General features: G+C 45.9%; 1 protein-coding gene across 2 annotated transcripts in view; it reads left to right on the forward strand.

Annotated features, from left to right (window-relative positions):
* LOC112215667 (multiple epidermal growth factor-like domains protein 6) overlaps positions 1-16,919 on the forward strand; it is a 96,806-nt gene extending 79,887 nt beyond the window's left edge. For both annotated transcript variants that reach the window (XM_042296179.1, XM_024374886.2), the window contains 33 exons: positions 410-532; positions 1,955-2,080; positions 3,445-3,567; positions 3,679-3,801; positions 3,917-4,054; positions 4,753-4,875; positions 4,977-5,099; positions 5,265-5,441; positions 5,861-5,992; positions 6,145-6,273; positions 6,382-6,510; positions 7,330-7,464; positions 7,782-7,916; positions 8,042-8,167; positions 8,287-8,418; positions 8,802-8,930; positions 9,053-9,184; positions 9,343-9,471; positions 9,706-9,834; positions 9,972-10,100; positions 10,237-10,365; positions 11,161-11,289; positions 11,446-11,574; positions 11,699-11,827; positions 12,136-12,267; positions 14,180-14,308; positions 14,412-14,540; positions 14,694-14,822; positions 14,940-15,068; positions 15,159-15,287; positions 15,411-15,539; positions 15,693-15,821; positions 16,097-16,919. In XM_042296179.1, the coding sequence (XP_042152113.1) occupies positions 410-532; positions 1,955-2,080; positions 3,445-3,567; positions 3,679-3,801; positions 3,917-4,054; positions 4,753-4,875; positions 4,977-5,099; positions 5,265-5,441; positions 5,861-5,992; positions 6,145-6,273; positions 6,382-6,510; positions 7,330-7,464; positions 7,782-7,916; positions 8,042-8,167; positions 8,287-8,418; positions 8,802-8,930; positions 9,053-9,184; positions 9,343-9,471; positions 9,706-9,834; positions 9,972-10,100; positions 10,237-10,365; positions 11,161-11,289; positions 11,446-11,574; positions 11,699-11,827; positions 12,136-12,267; positions 14,180-14,308; positions 14,412-14,540; positions 14,694-14,822; positions 14,940-15,068; positions 15,159-15,287; positions 15,411-15,539; positions 15,693-15,821; positions 16,097-16,167 (4,244 nt within the window). In that variant the 3' untranslated portion in view covers positions 16,168-16,919. The remainder of the gene's footprint in view (positions 1-409; positions 533-1,954; positions 2,081-3,444; positions 3,568-3,678; positions 3,802-3,916; positions 4,055-4,752; positions 4,876-4,976; positions 5,100-5,264; positions 5,442-5,860; positions 5,993-6,144; positions 6,274-6,381; positions 6,511-7,329; positions 7,465-7,781; positions 7,917-8,041; positions 8,168-8,286; positions 8,419-8,801; positions 8,931-9,052; positions 9,185-9,342; positions 9,472-9,705; positions 9,835-9,971; positions 10,101-10,236; positions 10,366-11,160; positions 11,290-11,445; positions 11,575-11,698; positions 11,828-12,135; positions 12,268-14,179; positions 14,309-14,411; positions 14,541-14,693; positions 14,823-14,939; positions 15,069-15,158; positions 15,288-15,410; positions 15,540-15,692; positions 15,822-16,096) is intronic.
* Positions 16,920-18,167: the final 1,248 nt, after the last annotated feature.

The raw sequence follows: 18,167 nt of genomic DNA on the forward strand, positions 1-18,167 counted from the left end.
AAGGCACTTAACTAGGGCTGGGACGATACCACTATTGCAAAAATGTTTCCATGTCAAAATGAAAACACGAACACAGGCTGTTTTCCTGAAGAAGTTAAATCCGTATTGTGTTTTATTTCTTTGCCATGATACTAACAAGTATCGAGATACTGGTATCGTACCGGCCCTACACTTAACCTTAAATGCTCTTGTAAGTCGCTCTGGATAAGAGAGTCTATAAAATGCCAAATGAAAAATGTAGGAGCGTATCTTTCTCCTAAAGCTGAGTCTAAATTCCTGTCTCAGCACATGGAAGCTTTCTGGAGCTGATTCTTCAGTGGTACCTTTCTGATAATGAGACAACCTTTAGGACAATTGCTATAAATTCCCTTCCTCGTTCTGTGTGTGTGTGTGGTGCGTGGCCCTGCAGATATTGATGAGTGCCAGGTCTATAACGGGGGCTGCCAGCACAGATGCGTGAACACCAGGGGCTCCTATCACTGTGAATGCAACCCAGGCTCTCGACTCCATGTGGATGGACGCACCTGCATCGGTGAGTAACAACAGCACCCAGTGGACAATTAACCTGATATCCCTATGTTATACAACATCATCATGATATACAAACCACAAACATATTGTGTCATTCTAGTCAGTGGAAGCTTTTGGAAAACCCAGAGCCAGGTAGGAGTTAGTATAGGCCTGAGGAACTACAGTATAGAAAGGTCTCAGTTTAGTTGAAAAGCCAATACTTCTCTGCATTTCATTCTGTCAGTGTGGTATTTAAAGTCTTAGGCAATCTCATAGAGGCCGCTGGCCTAACTCTGTGTGAGATCCACTTACTCTCCAGCTCTCCCGCCTGTGTGTTTACGTTGTACCTGTAACTTGTCTCTATCATCGCCGAGATGCACGACTCAGTGTACAGCCCCAAGGCTTTTAAAAACAGCTGTTAGCACATGAGTATAAACTCAATCTCAATGCACACAGCTAGGAATGTACACAGGGCGCCTTCTCTGACATTGAGAATGGAAATGTATGCTGCTTTTCTTGGCTTTGGCAGAATGGATATGATATGAGTATAGGAATGAAACAGGATAGATAGGGGAACCCTAGTGTCACTGAGTTATGTGATGGCTGCAGTGTGGAACACAGGGGATGATGACTGATTGCACTAATAATCACAATGCACATGTGGACTGTCTCAGGGGTGATGCTTATCTGTGAGTCTGCATATCTTTCTCCCGACAGAGGTCTGGGAGCTGTGCTCTACCACTGGATGGGATGGATACTGTACATCCCTCTCTTGCGAGAGAGAGAGAGAGAGAGAGAGAGAGAGAGAGAGAGAGAGAGATGCATACCAATAGCCACATACACAGGAGAGGAAAGGAACCCCAGATGTCTTCCCATATCAATTCAACATATCAGTCATTTTTTATATCCAGTTGATGGCTTTCCAGGAGAGGTCCACCTAATCAAGCAGATGGATGCATAATGTGTCCAGCCAGTGTAGTTGATGGAGGGATCTAAGAGTTTCAGATGGTGGATAGGCTCTGGTCTGTCCCTCACTTTATCAAAACACCATTAAACAAAACCTGCTGTTAAAACCTCTACTTAATGTTCTCCCAGAGAACCAGGTCAAGCAGAGACATGCTATGGCTGCATGGGAGAGGAGAGACAAAGAGATGTAGAAAGCAGAGATCAGTCAGTGATCTGGCTCTGGCTTCAACTCATCATCTCAGAGTTTCCTTCACCACTGAGGACCTTCCTTCCGCTGTCTGTGTGATTATTGGCCCTTCAGGCCTGTTGATGGCTCTTTACTGGGTCAAAGTAGAACAAACCACTGAGGTGTTTAGCACAGTGTTTATGTTGGTAGCACTTCTGAGCTTGCAGCCTTTCAGAAAGAGCAAAGGATGCAGAGTAAAGGTTACTGTGAAAATATAACAAAAATGTATTGTATCTGTCTGTCTGTGTCCAGCTGTCCAATCATGTGACATCGGTAATGGAGGATGTGAGCATTTCTGTGTACAGCAGTCCCCTACTGCCTTCCGCTGCCGCTGTAGAGCCAACTACGTGCTTGCTGACGATGGAAAGCACTGCAAATGTGAGTGTACCCATCCTCTGGACTTTCTACACTACTATGCACCCAACAGCACTCACATACTAACTCACAGATGAATAATCTATCCGAGCACTTGCCAATTACTGAAATTCCCTCCATGTGAAAATAACATTTCAACCAATTAAATACAAATTAGAAATAAGCTCCCACGTCACATTTAATGGCGTTTCCTTTCACTCTCCCAGTGTATCGTTGGATCTCAGGTCTGACATGGGAAACTGCAGATGAAGTATGTTTAGTAGATAGACTGCATAGCGGGCAAGTTGACAGAGTGTGATGTCACATTTTATTGTAAACATATGGTTCTCTTTTTCAACACAAATATAGGCTACATTACTGATCGTAAATGCATACTGTCTTTGGCTGAAGTAACCACTAGTGCAGAGAGAGAGAGCAGCTTTCTGTGCATGTTGAGTGACAGGCAGCTAAGAGAGAAAGCAGCCTGATACAGACATGAAACTAACTGTGGATAACCATGCTTGCAGGAGCTTTAAGCTGTAACTTTACAATTGCAACATGTCTAAGTAATGGATAGATGGAGAGGGGAGAGTGTAGGCATGATACAAGCATGACAGCATCTAGAGAGTTGAGGGAAAGGTATTTGTGAATCCAAGGTGTCCTTTTGAAGAGTTTGTCATAACACTATAGATTCATAGCTGCCAATAGTTCATGTCCAACAAAATGTCGGAGGAAGGGTAAGTTGGACTTGATGAGACGTTAAATTAGTGTGAATACGACCCTGATTTGAAGTGTTCACTCATCTTTCCTGTTTTCTCAACATTATGATGTTGTTTATCATAATGCTCTGACAGCCCAAGGCTCTCTCTCTCTCTCTCTCTCAGCGCTGAGGTGGACTAGTTTTCTCTGAGGGAAGGAAGATTATAATTTTAGAATAATTACTGTCTTTTAGATGCTTTTACGTTGTAATGGTTGGCCAGGACCAGCTTCCTCTAATTTCTGCAGTGCTGAAGCTTCTCACTCCAGCTGCTGTAGTGTACAGGACAGGCAGACACAAGTAAACGCACTTAAATGTGCAGAAAAATACTCAGCCCAGTGTAGAGTTGGGACCTTTGTCTTGAGTAGTTGTGTCAGTGTGTATTCAAAGTAAACTGCATTTTAGATAAATGTCCTCCCCCTTCCCACTGATTTTCAAATTGAACCTTTATGTAACTAGGCAAGTCAGTTAAGAACAAATTCTTATTTACAATGACAGCCTACTTCGGCCCAGCCCGGACGACACTGGGCCAATTGTGCGCCGCCTTTCAATTATATTTGTTAGAAATGTAAAATATTTTTCAAGATAAAGTGCTGTCAACATTAAACATTGTGCGTCTCCTATGTTAAAGTGGGGAATCCATGTCATGATAAGAATGGCGGCTGCCAGCAAGACTGTCTTGTTGATGGTGACAAGACCAACTGTGACTGTAGAAATGGGTACAAGCTGGCAGAGGACAGGAAGACCTGTGAGGGTAAGATGTCCACCTGTTGACTACTGCACTACTGTTCCTACAGGGTCAATCATGTCTCTGTATTTAAGTTCTAGAATAGATCCGTATATACTCTTTGTTTATCTGTCGCAGATATTGATGAGTGTGAGTCTGAACAGACGGGATGTGCTCATGGCTGCCACAACATCCCGGGCTCCTTCGCCTGTGTGTGTGACACTGCCTACGAGCTGGGAGCAGACGGACGCCAGTGTTACCGTGAGTTTGGCTCCTATAATCATCATCATCTCTTTTGCCTGTTTGAAATGATCTGAAATGTACAAAATGTTTCAATCAGAAGTAATGGGAGAGTCATCTCGTGTTTCTGTGACAGGGATTGAGATGGAGATTGTCAACAGCTGTGAGAGCAACAACGGAGGCTGCTCCCATCACTGCCAGCACTCCACTGGTGGCCCTGTCTGCAGCTGTAACCAGGGTTACCGACTGGAGGATGACCTCAAGACCTGTGTCGGTCAGTCTAGAGACTAACCTTTACCATTCAGAGATTAACATTCCCCATTCAGCTCAGCTAAGATCAGTCTAGAGACTAACCTTTACCATTCAGAGATTAACCTTCACCATTCAGCTCAGCTAAGATTAGTCTAGAGACTAACCTTTATCATTCAGAGCTGAACCTTTACCACTCAGATCAGTCCTTTACCATTCAGTCTAGAAACTAACCTTTATCATTCAGTCTAGAAACTAACCTTTATCATTCAGTCTAGAGACTAACCTTTACCATTCGGTCTAGAGACTGACCTTTACCATTCGGTCTAGAGACTGACCTTTACCATTCAATCTAGACTAACCTTTACCATTCAGAGATTAACCTTCCACATTCAGCTCAGCTAAAATCAATCTAGAGACTAACCTTTATCATTCAGTCTAGAGACTAACCTTTATCATTGAGTCTAGAGACTAACCTTTATCATTGAGTCTAGAGACTAACCTTTATCATTCAGTCTAGAGACTAACCTTTACAGTTCAGTCTAGAGACTAACCTTTACCATTCAATCTAGAGACCATTCAGCTCAGATTGGTGTTGGTCAGTCTAGAGATGAATCTTTACCCTTTAACTCAGGTCAGTTTAACATGTGCCTGGTTTGTAACATATCACAACATCATGATCATCCGAGTAATGCTTTTCATTGTGTGTGTTTTGTTTGGCAGACCTGGACGAGTGTGGAGAGGGAAGTTCATGCTGCGAGCAGGACTGTACCAACTACCCTGGGGGCTATGAGTGTTACTGCTCAGCGGGCTACCGCCTCAACTCAGATGGATGTAGCTGTGATGGTATGTTCACCCTCTATAACCTTAGAATAGTGATCTAGTGGGGCACTCATTATACAATATAACTGTTGAACCTGGAATGTGTGTGTGTGTGTATTGTGTAGATGTGGATGAGTGTCTGGCGGCCAACGGTGGCTGTGATCACACATGCCAGAACACCGCCCGCTCCTTCCAGTGTTTCTGCCGCCAGGGCTTCCGTCTGGGCGAGGACCGACGCTCCTGTGAACGTGAGTTACACCAATCAAATGAAATGTTGTTGCCTAGGGCCACAGCACCATCACACTCCATGTGGACATCCTGGTAACCTAATCTCTCTCTCTCTCTCTCTCTCTCTCTCTCTCTCTCTGTCTCTCTCTCTCTCTCTCTTACTCTCTTACTCTCTTACTCTGTAGTGCTGGGGAACACAGTTGAGGCCCTGTCTAGTGGGGGCCAGGATATTGTGGGGACCCTGGCTCAGCCCCAGCTCGCCCTGCTGCAGGACTACAACCAGCCCCTAGAGCGCTATGATGACTATGAGGATGATGATGCTAGAGAGCTGCTGGCTGAGAGCACGTTAGCAGAGAAATTTGGTGAGCCACTGAACCCGAACACAGACACTTTGGGCCTGTATCTTATTGCCTCTGTGTCTGAGCAACAGGAGGTAGACTGCCAGACCTCCTTATTTGCTTACTAGTTACTGGGCAATTAAATACCCCACAGCAGGTGGCAAATTGGTTAGCCTCATATACTGAGGCTGTTTTTTGTATACCTCTGTAGTAATGGGGAAGCTTATAGACTGTGGCAGGGGGCTGTGGCAGAGAGCCATAGGATGTGTTTTGTGTTGTTCCTTGATTTATTCATGTGAAAACAGTAATCAGTATTGTATTATTTAAGGTAATCTCACCAGGGGTTGCTAGGAAGAATTTAGTTGAAGATTTGCAAATCCCTAACCACAAGCAGAAGGTTTCTAGAATGTTATAGTCAGTAATCTCTTCTGTCCTGTGTGCAGTGTGTCTGAACAACACGTTTGGCCATGACTGCAGCCTGACCTGTGAGGACTGCTCTAACGGAGGGCTGTGTGGCCCAGGGAGAGATGGATGTCACTGTCCCGATGGATGGACAGGCCTCATCTGCAACCAGAGTCAGTATATACACACAGTGTACACAGACACTGCACTCTCAACACAGTACATCAGTAATCTGATCAATCTTATGTCTGTGTTTCTCTGTGGAATAACACGTCTCTCTCTGTATAATGGATAAATATATAACGTTTTATTCTACTCGGAACAGCTTGTTCCGAGGGATCCTTTGGCAAGAACTGCTCATTCCCCTGTAAGTGTAAGAACGGAGCCACCTGTGACCCTGTCAATGGGAACTGTCGCTGCCCACCTGGGGTCAGTGGAGACATGTGCCAGGATGGTGAGTCACTACTGGTTAACAGATACTGTACATACAAAAAACATTCTCAGTTATTCACACACTATTGAAACGTTCAGTTGCCTGATAACAATATATTGTTGTCTGTAGGCTGTCCTAAGGGCTTCTATGGGAAACAGTGCAATAAGAAGTGTAACTGTGCCAATAACGGGTGCTGCCACCGCACCTACGGAGCCTGTCTGTGTGACCCTGGACTCTACGGGAGGTTCTGCCATCTACGTGAGTCACTCACACTGCTGACCCCTCACCTCTAATCTCTACCTACACTGAGTGTACAAAACATTAACAACACTTTCCTAATATTGAGTTGCACGCCTTCTTTTGCCCTCTGAACAGCATCAATTCATCTGAGCATGAACTCTGTAAAGTGTTGAAAGCGTTCCACAGGGATGCTGGCCCATGTTGACTCCAATGCAAGTGTTGAGCGTGAAAAACCCGGCAGTGTTGAAGTTCTTGACACAAACCGATGCGCCTGGCACCTACTGCCATACCTCGTTCATAGGCACTTAAATCTTTTGTCTAGCCCATTCACCCTCTGAATGGCACACATACACAATCCATGTCTCAATTGACTCAAGGCTTAAAAATCCTTCTTTAACCTGTCTCCTCCCCTTCATCTACATCCTGTTGGTCATCTATGAACATTTGAACATCTTGGCCATGTACTGTTATAATATTCACCTGGCACAGCAAGAAGAGGACTGGCCACCAGTCATAGTTCCTCTCTAGGTTTCTTCCTAGGTTCCGGCCCTTCTAGTGAGTTTTTCCTAGCCACCATGCTTCTACATCTGCATTGCTTGCTGTTTGGGGTTTTAGGCTGGGTTTCTCTACAGCACTTTGTGACATCAGCTGATAAATACATTTGATAGATTGCTTGAAGTGGATTTACCAGGTGACATCAATAAGGGATCATAGCTTTCACCTGGATTAACCTGGTCAGTAAATGTCATGGAAAGAGCATGTTTTGTATACTCAGTGTATATCGATAACATTCAGGTCTTATTCAATATTTTTCATGTTATCTCCTTCCCTATCCAGTGTGTCCCAAGTGGGCCTTTGGACCGGGCTGTTCAGAGGAGTGTGAGTGTGTCCAGCAGAACACTCTGGAGTGTCACCGTCGCCACGGCACCTGTGTCTGCAAGCCCGGTTGGCAAGGCAACGCGTGCAGGGAAGGTTAGTGGCAGGAAAAAGTTATGATCATCTTCCTACATCACACACTGTTCTGTAGCTGTGGATGCAAGCCCTTTACATCACACACTGTTCTGTAGCTGTGGATGCAGCCATTTACATCACACACTGTTCTGTAGCTGTGGATGCAGCCCTTTACATCACACACTGTTCTGTAGCTGTGGATGCAGCCCTTTACATCACACATTGTTCTGTAGCTGTGGATGCAGCCATTTACATCACACACTGTTCTGTAGCTGTGGATGCAGCCCTTTTGTAGGGATTTATGTGTCTAACTTTCCTCTCCTCCGCCCCCTCCTCAGAGTGTGACCCAGGCACGTTTGGCCCAGGCTGTGAGAACAAATGTGAGTGCCCGCTTAGAGTGTCTTGTGATCATGTGACCGGGCAGTGTCAACGCCTGTGCCCGGCTGGTCGCCGTGGAGACAACTGTGATCAATGTAGGTTGTCCTGTTGGTCATATGGGAGGGGCATAATTCTCTGACGTCATGGGGTCACTATGTAGGAATATCGTATGCAGCCTCTCTTAGTAAGACTAGCATTGTCTCTCCGTCCTCTCCTTTAGACTGTCCAGAGGGGAGGTTTGGGCTAAGTTGCACTCAGGCCTGTGACTGCTCAGGGGCTCCATGTGACAGAGTGAGTGGCCAGTGCCAGTGTCCTGCAGGAACATCAGGAAAACGCTGTGAGAATGGTAAGAGAACAATCAGATCATTAAGTTGAGTTTATTTTATCATGTCACCCGACAACTAAGTCAAAACATTGTGATATATTGATGATGACGCTAACTCATACTCTTTATTTGTGCTATAGTGTGTGTGAAGGGCTTCTGGGGTGCGGGATGCCGTGAGGCCTGTCCAGCCTGTGAGAATGGAGGAGTGTGTGACAAACACAACGGGACGTGTTCCTGCCCTCCTGGGTACATGGGCAGGCTCTGTCAGAACTGTGAGTATGAGTGAGTCAATGGAAGAACTGTGATCAAAGGTTCTTGTGGTAGTTGTGGTTTAATTTTTAGAAAGAGACGTTAAAAGATTGATGAGCTTGTTGTGGGTCATTAAAACATCAACCACACCACATTCCCCTCCGTCTGAGGCACAGACAGGTCATAAACACTGTTTTCATCAGGCGTGTTTTCACAGAGAAGGAAAATGTTATTCTTGTGTAACCAGCGGTTTTCTTGTTAAATGCCGTCAGATGCTTGCATGTCATTTCGACCAGTGTCATGGGAACTTACCGTACGGTACTCCAATATGTGTGTTCACAGTATGTACAGTATGCGTGACTCTTTGGCTCACAGTGCTATCATACAGTATGTTTGTGTGGTGTAGCATGTCCGACGGGACGGTTTGGTGTTGGATGCCAGCTGCGCTGCCTGTGTGAAAACAGCGGGCGCTGCCACCCAGTCACGGGCCGTTGCACCTGTGCCCCTGGCTGGGCTGGACACAACTGCAGGAAAGGTAGAGTGGGTGTGGCATTGAACACAGTCTCGAAGGAATACAAAATAAATAAATATAGCTTACGCTCACTGAATGTAAACTGTTCAATTAAAATGGCTCCTGTTTGTTTGTTTCCATGGCAGCCTGTGACGCCAGGCACTGGGGGGTGGACTGTGCTGAGAAATGTGACTGTAAGGATGGTGATGGGAGCTGTGATGCGGCAACGGGCCAGTGTAACTGTGAGGCCGGCTACACCGGGACACAATGCTATGACAGTATGTGTGTGAGAGTCCTCAACCAAAATATCTGATATCAGGTGTTTGTGGGTTGTTTCCTTTCAGTCTAGTCTTAGTACTGAGACAGAACAATAGCAGACTATCTCAGAGCACACACCTATCATTCCCTACTGTACTTGTGTTAATCTGTGTCTCAGAGTGTCCAGCGGGCTATTTTGGGCTAGGCTGTCTGCATCACTGTCAGTGTGACAACAAGGGGACATGTGACCATGTGAGCGGAGCCTGCACCTGTCTGGTGGGCTGGACTGGAACCTTCTGTGAGAAACGTAAGAGAACCTCCCAAAATCTCTCTAAACCTTATCCAGAACCCAAACTATAAATAGTATCCATAGACTGAACTCTATCTGTAATTATGTTCAATTAGCCTATAGGAATCATTGAGTTATTAACATTGTGGATTGATATGCTTTATTTGCTTGCTGAGAAGTAAAGGCTCGGTGTGTGTGTGTGTGTGTGTGTGTGCGTGTGTGTGCGTGTGTGCGTGTGTGTGTGTGTTTTAGCCTGTCCCCAGGGCTTCTATGGGTTGGACTGCCAGGAGAAGTGTGTGTGTGTGAACGGAGGTCACTGCAGCCATGTCACTGGGGTGTGTGTGTGTCCTGCAGGGTGGATTGGTCCTACCTGCAACCTGAGTTAGTATTGGACTTCCCACACTTCAGACAGCCTACAATATAAAACATGTCATATCAGATATGTATTACCAATGTGTGTTTAACATTGAAATGATTGGTTCTTTAGAAGTAAACAGTTTCTTATCTTTTTCTTGCAGCATGCCAGGCTGGTTTCTATGGGGAGAGCTGCAGCCAAACCTGCGGTTGCCATAACAATGGTAGCTGCCACCCGGCGAGCGGGCAGTGTGTGTGTACACCAGGCTGGACAGGGCCAAGCTGCTTACAGGGTGAGTGTGGACAGGGAGAATAGGATCAGATCACTACTCCTATCTTACTATCCACAATACATTGCATGTGTCCTGTATAGAAAATATTTGTAGGGCTATAAAGTAATGAACATGGGTCTACCATTTTCCCCCCTAGAATGCCCAGTAGGCTTCTATGGAACAGACTGCTGCCAGCGTTGCCTGTGCCAGAATGGAGCCACGTGTGACCGAATCAGTGGGCAGTGTATGTGTGCCAGCGGGTGGATGGGCGCAGCCTGTGAGCTAGGTGAGTGGTACTGAAACAGCCATAGAGTCACCATGACCCTAAGTGACCATACTCATGCCTTACTACCATATAATATCATGTTCTGTGACTGTTGACCTAAAGCATTTATCCAGTCAGGATAATTGTTCCCCATTCAGTACCAGTCAATTACTAGAAATGCAGGCTATGGAAAAGCATCAAGGCTCTGTCTGGAGTCGTCTGGACAGACATGCCTAAGAATAGCGTTACCTGAAATGGTAGAAACCATTTAGAACATTGGCCCTGTGGTTTGTTTTACTGTATTCTGGAAACAAATTGAGTCTCCATCCTAATTTGCCCTGGTTTAGCTCATTTGTTTTTGCCTGGTGCTGTTCCCTGGCAGTGTGTGTGACACAGAGCTGCTCCTCAGACCGCAGACAGTCTGCTAGACCCTACAGTCTCCTGTCTGCCCTGTAAACATCTCACTCTAGACCCAACGCAGAGGCTCTATTTCACCACCCTACTCTACTCTACATCACACACTATCCTCCCATAGCACCCATATAAACCTTTCCATGGGTCGTCCATGCCAAACTCAGCCCCAGGCCCCTTATTCCACTCCAGGCACAGGAAACCTCTAATGCTGCTGCTGTGTTACCTAGCAACTCCACTCTGTGGCTAGTTATCACTTCCTTGAGCCAACTTTCTGCTAGGTCAAACCACTGGCTTTGGAGAAGGTATTGCTGTCCTCAGCAGAAACACTATAGGTTTCCCTGTTAGCCTGTGGTTGGTTTCACTGCTCTGATGTGCTGTCATGATGGTGTGTTGACGTTATAGAGTGTGGAGCGGAGCAGTTTGGGGCCGACTGCCAGCAGCAGTGTCAGTGTGAGAACGGGGGACAGTGTGACAGACAGACGGGCAAGTGCACCTGTAGTCCTGGCTGGGTCGGAAAGCGCTGTGAAAAAGGTGAGAGAGAGACAGAGAAGCGGACATTTACTGTCTTTGTGATCATCAATGTTGGGTGCAGTGAACACAGCAGTAAACACAGCACCCTCTTGTGAGTGAATGTTCTTATCACATCCAGTCTCTGAGTTCCTCCTCTCTCCTTTTCCTCCCCCTCAGCCTGTGGGTCAGGCCTGTTTGGAGCTAGCTGTGAAGAGAGCTGTCAGTGTGAAAATGAAGCCTCCTGTCACCACGTCACCGGGCACTGCCTGTGTCCACCGGGTTGGAGGGGACCCCTTTGTGACAAAGGTAGCCCAGTTTTAATGACAATAACTTTTTATATTGTCATAGCCTGTTGCACACTGGTTATCGCTGAAAGGAGTTTCAGCCATACATGTTCAGGGTTTTTACTGCCACTCCTTTTCACCTCCAGCCTGTCTTCCTGGTACCCATGGCAAGGGCTGTGTGCAACGCTGCACCTGTCCCCAGGGTACTTCCTGTCACCATGTCTCTGGGGAGTGTGGCTGTCCCCCTGGATTCACTGGCAATGGCTGTGAACAAAGTGAGGACTGTACTACCCTCTCAGCTCTTCTCCTCTCTGTCAATCTGGACTTTCAGCTGTAATGTCTCCTTTTTCATGTTGCTTACCTCTGTCTGTCTGTCTGTCTGTCTGTCTGTCTGTCTGTCTGTCTGTCTGTCTGTCTGTCTGTCTGTCTGTCTGTCTGTCTGTCTGTCTGTCTGTCTGTCTGTCTGTCTGTCTGTCTGTCTGTCTGTCTGTCTGTCTGTCTGTCTGTCTGTCTGTCTGTCTGTCTGTCTGTCTGTCTGTCTGTCTGTCTGTCTGTCTGTCTGTCTGTCTGTCTACCCCACCAGCCTGTCTATCAGGGACATATGGGCTCAACTGTAACCAGGTGTGCCAGTGTTCTGAGACCAACCAGCTCTGCCACCCAGTGACTGGGTTTTGTTACTGCGCCCCAGGCTTCCAGGGTCCAAAATGTAACCAGGGTATGTATTATACACTACCATCCTCTGCTGGTACCAACTCAGAGGCCTTGTTGTTAGAGTGTCCACCCTGAGATTGGAAGGTTGGGAGTTTGATCCCTGGTCAAGTCATACCAAAGACTGAAAAAAGGGACCTGATGTGTCTCTGTTTGGCACTAGGCATTAAGGGGATAAGGCACATTTTTTTCAACTAGGCAAGTCAGTTAAGAACAAATCCTTATTTACAATGATGGCCTACCCCGATGACTCTGGGCCAATTGTGTGCCACCCTATGGGACTCCCAATCATGGCTGGTTGTGATACAGACTGGATTCGAACCAGGGTCTGTAGTGACACCTCTAGCACTGAGATGCAGTGTCTTAGACTGTTGCACCACCCGGGAGCCCCCAGAAACTACAGCCCCCTCTTGCAGCATGAACTGTCATGTTGTCCACCCAATCAAAGAGAATTAAGGTGCACACAGGTTGAGAGACAAATTTGAGGTGCCAGACAGTGACATTCAATACCGCCCTGCACAATCCTGCCTGCATCTAGCTGATATAGGGTGTAATCATTAGTCCAACAGTTGCAAACAATAGTTTCTATTGGACAAATTCAGGTATGTTTATGCCCATTTTTGCTCTGTTTGCTTCCATTTAAGAAACAGAATCGTCGGAATGAATACACCCCTGATCACGCATAGAGTTCACTCTCTAAACAGCCACGTTGTATTCCTGCTCTTCCCTTCGCTTGTGGACTTCAACGCACAACACTTCAGCTGTATGTGACCAGGCGAAAAAAACTTCCAAGCCAAACCTCTACAAACAGCCTATATCGTTGTCACCATATTAGCTAAAGTAACGTCATAGTCAGCATAATTAATAGAACTAACACGTTAGTAAACCCGCTCCAATCATGCGGTAACGTTAGAGTGTACAGTCAGTAAGCAGTTACACTGGCGGGCCCCAGTGGCAATACATTTGTGATACCAAAAGCTTACCTTGACTTGGAAGAGTTCTAGTGTTGTGTTTGAAAGCCATAGCCGGCTGGCTAACATAGCATCCCTCTCTTTGAGTAGGGTCTTTTAAGTAGGCTAAACTAGCTAGATGCATTTGCTAGCTAAGTAACTGAAACTGAAATTGAAAAAAAAATGACAATCTCTCTGTCTCTCTATTTCTCTCTTGCTTCTCCTTCATTTTGGAAGAAATTAATTTGTTCAATACTGTTCAACTATTATCTTTCTCTCTTTGATTCAACTACTCAACACATTTTATACACTGCAGTGCTAGCTAGCTGTAGTATATGATTCATTTTGATTGGGTGGACAACATGACATGTCATGCTGCAAGAGCTCTGATAGGTTGGAAGACGTCCTCTGGAAGTTGTCATAATTACTGTGTAAGTCTATGGAATGGGGTGAGAACCAAGAGCCTCCTAGGTTTTGTATTGAAGTCAATGTACCCAGAGGAGGACAGAAGCAAGCTGTCCTCTGGCTACACCTTGGTGCACAGAGTGCTGCTGAGGCTACTGTAGACCTTTGCAAAATATTGTGTTTTAATCAGTTATTTGGTGACGTGATTATATTTAGTATAATTTTATCTAAACGGGATAACTTAAATGTTCTACAATTTACATTTTTATGAAATTCACTGAGGAGGATGGTCCTCCCCTTCCTCCTCTGAGGAGCCTCCAATGGTGTACTTGTACAGCAAGCTACCTCACGCTACAGAAACAGGAGATAGGCTCCTGCTCCTTTGAGTCGTTCTGGCTCACACACGCCAAGGCTCGTGCACTTACTTACTTTACCCTCTGTTGGTAATGACACCTTCATAACCTTCCATAGGGGATGTCATTGGTCTAGGGATTATTTTAGTTTTTTTTTTCTCTTTTCGTGTGTTAAAAGATTTCTGGTCAAATGCTTTGTTTTGGCTCCTAGGGTGTGTGGAAGGTCGGTATGGTCCCAACTGCGAACGAGAGTGTCGGTGTCAAAACGGGGGGAAGTGCAGCTCCACCACTGGCACCTGTGAATGTACAGCAGGGTTCATCGGAGCACACTGCAACATCAGTGAGTTCATACTCAGCTTTTTAAATCACTTAATGTATATGCAGTAATAGCATAGTATCTGCATTAACACTATGGTCCCTAATGCCCTGTATTCTTTTTACAGCATGCCTAGCGGGACGTTATGGGCATGATTGTGCCCGCGTGGTGCTGTGTGGAGAGGGGGCAGAGAATGATCCTGTCACTGGTATATGTCACTGCAGCTCTGGACAAAGAGGAGAGGACTGTGGACAAGGTACGGTTCCTACTGAATCGAGTTGAACAGATCACAGTGCGGAATTATTTTTACAACACCAATAGGATTGTTTGCGTCTCTGTCTGTCTATAAGGTAAAGAGATTTTTGTAATATGTGTGTGTTTGTAATGTGTAGTTTCTGTGTATTGTCAGGCTGTGCTCCTGGATGGTTTGGAGGGGACTGTGCTCAGCACTGTAACTGCAGTAACGGAGGACTGTGTGACTCTGTCTCTGGAAGCTGTACCTGTGGTCTGGGCTGGACCGGGCCTCACTGTGATACAGGTGAGCGATACTGTACAATAAGTACACCTATGCAAAATCACAAGAAATGGCTAACTCATCCAGGAGATGAGATGGGTTTAACTGCTGTCTCACTGTGTCTGTCTGCTTGTGTGATAGAATGTCCTCCAGGGATGTTTGGAGCTAACTGCCAGCTGAAGTGTGACTGCCGGAACAACGGAACCTGTGACAGATTGACAGGAACCTGCCTGTGTATCCCAGGATACTACGGTCGTCAGTGTGAAAATGGTGAGTGACACACACGTCAGCACTCAGTCAGAACAGTGAAAGCCACTGGCATTGCATCCTCTATCAAAAGTGTCCTGTGCCTGTCCTCAGCATGCCCCCCTGGTCTCCATGGCCCTCTGTGCCAGCTCCAGTGTGACTGTCTGAATGGGGCGTCCTGCCACCCCTCCACAGGACTCTGTGTGTGTCCCCCTGGGTACCACAGCTCCCGCTGTCACAGAGGTGAGACATCTGCCACATAACTGACCTCATACTATCTACGATGAACCACCAATTGCAGGATCTATAGAAGAAAGACTAAATATGTTGTTGCTCTCCATCGTTCTCCACCATGTCAACTTTCAGAGTGTCACCAGGGCAGGTTTGGTGTGAACTGTGCCAAATCATGTGACTGTGTGGAGGGCACACCCTGTGACCCTGTGAGTGGCAGGTGTCTGTGCACCTCAGGGAAGACTGGACCCAGATGTGACATTGGTAAGAGCCAGTAATACTGTATGTTTAATTGGAAGCATTCAGTCATTTCGGTGTGATGGTAGTGCAGCAAGTGCCAACCCAATATTCCCCATCTGAGCCTATTTCCAATTATATTCTTGTGTCTGTCTTACCTGCATGTGTGTTTATTGTCAGACTGCAAAGCAAACCGCTATGGGCCAGACTGCACAGAGAGGTGTGAGTGTGACAACGGGGCTTATTGTGACCATCGGAACGGACGCTGCACCTGTCTCAACAGCTGGATCGGACTCACCTGTCAGGAAGGTAATAGTGACTCCCCAACACACACACACCACACTTCCCCCACAGTACAGGACTGGGTATAATGAAGGTGGACTGGAGAGAAAAGTTGACTGGAACTGACATGTTTATAATGAACAACTTATTATAGTGCTGACAAGGTGTTTTGTCTGTAGTGAAATTGCACAGAATTGTTGAGGTTGCATTTCTCCTTCGTGGTGCTGTTTGTCTATAATGAATGTGTGCTGAGATAAAGAGTAAACTGACAGCTCCTCTCACTGTGTGTGTCCTGTCCTCAGGTGGGCCTCCACGCCTCCCCTACAGAAGCAGGAGGGAGGATAACTCACATCTGGACAATAACGCATTATAGCTCCCCCTTTTGGTTGAAGGCTCCAATCCCCTCAACGAGACTGAGGCAGCAGCACAAGCTTCACTGAAGCCGAACTGAAGTGGATTAAAAGTGTGGATATTATTATTTCAGACATACACACCCCAACAGGAGAGGATATTGCTGCACCCACAGTAGCTGGATGACAGACATAGAGAAATAGACTCTCAGGGGAAGTTTGCTCTGGGGTGGATAATGCTTTGGTGTGCGTGTGTATCTGTGTTTTGAAGAGTGAAGAGCTTTTCATTGTGTGTGTAGTATATATGTATGGTGCCCACTCAGGCATGGCCTGACTCATCAGTGATGAGGTCCTGGATGTTGTGACCTCCTTCTGGTAGTTAGAGGGAGGTCAGGTGTTACCAGGACTACCCTCCTCTGCACACTCCTATCCTGGACAAAGAACCTACGGTATATAGGAGATGTGTGTGGAGATGGGCTAAATGTCCAACACCACTTGATTTCAGAGATCCACTGACTCACTCTGCTGTTCTTAAGATATTTGTTTTGTATACTTGGCAATGTTAAAATATTTAATGTTTATTCTTTTTGTAATTTCCCCCTGGAATTTTGATGGAATTTGTGCATATACCAGATACAGTGGCTTGTGAAAGTATTCACCCCTTGGATTTTTTTTTTGCCTAGTCCGTGAGTTTTGATGGGCGGCACTCTCTTGGCAGGTTTGTTGTGGTGCTATATTCTTTCCATTTTTTTTAAAATGGATTTGATGGTGCTCCGTGGGATGTTCAAAGTTTCAGATATTTTTTTATAACCCAACCCTGATCTGTACTTCTTAACAACTTTGTCCCTGACCTGTTTGGAGAGCTCCTTGGTCTTCAAGGTGCCGCTTGCTTGGTGGTGCCCCTTGCTTAGTGATTTTGCAGACTCTGGGGCCGTTCAGAACAGGCGTATACAGTTGAAGTTGGAAGTTTACATACACCTTAGCCAAATACATTTAAACTCAGGTTTTCACAATTCCTGACATTCCCTGTCTTAGGTCAGTTAGGATCACCACTTTATTTTAAGAATGTGAAATGTCAGAATAATAGTAGAGAGAATGATTATTTTCAGCTTTTATTTCTTTCATCACATTCCAGTGGGTCAGAAGTTAACATACACTCAATTAGTATTTGGTAGCATTGCATTGAGCGTGCATAACTATTCACCCCTGCAAAGTCAATACTCTGTAGAGCCACCTTTTGCAGCAATTACAGCTGCAAGTCTCTTGGGGTATGTCGCTATAAGCTTGGGACATCTAGACACTGGGATTTTTGCCCATTCTTCAAGGCAAAACTGCTCCAGCTCCTTCAAGTTGGATGGGTTCCGCTGGTATACAGCAATCTTTTAGTCATGCCACAGATTCTCAATTGGATTGAGGTCTGGACTTTGACGAGGCCATTCCAAGACATGTAAATGTTTCCCCTGAAACCACTCGAGTGTTGCTTTAGCAGTATGATAAAGATAACCAGTGGGTCAGAAGTTTACATACACGCAATTAATATTTGGTAGCATTGCCTTTAAATTGTTTAACTTGGGTCAAACATTTCGGGTAGCCTTCCATAAGCTTCCCACAATAATTTGGGCTCATTTTGGTCCATTCCTCTTGACAGAGCTGGTGTAACTGAGTCAGGTTTGTAGGCCTCCTTGCTCGCACACACTTTTTCAGTTCAACCCACACATTTTCTATAGGATTGAGGTCAGGGCTTTGTGATGGCCACTCCAATACCTTGACTTTGTTGTCCGTAAGCAATTTTGCCACAACTTTGGAAGTATGCTTGGGGTCATTGTCCATTTGGAAGACCCATTTGCGACCAAGCTTTAACTTCCTGAGTGATGTTTTGAGATGTTGCTTCAATATATCCACGTCATTTTAATTCCTCATGTTGCCATCTATTTTGTGACGTGCACCAGTCCCTCGTGCAGCAAAGCAGCCCCACAACATGATGCTGCCACCCTTGTGCTTCACGGTTGGGATGGTGTTCTTC

Source organism: Oncorhynchus tshawytscha, linkage group LG02 (genome assembly GCF_018296145.1).
Source record: "Oncorhynchus tshawytscha isolate Ot180627B linkage group LG02, Otsh_v2.0, whole genome shotgun sequence".
Classification (NCBI taxonomy): domain Eukaryota; kingdom Metazoa; phylum Chordata; class Actinopteri; order Salmoniformes; family Salmonidae; genus Oncorhynchus; species Oncorhynchus tshawytscha.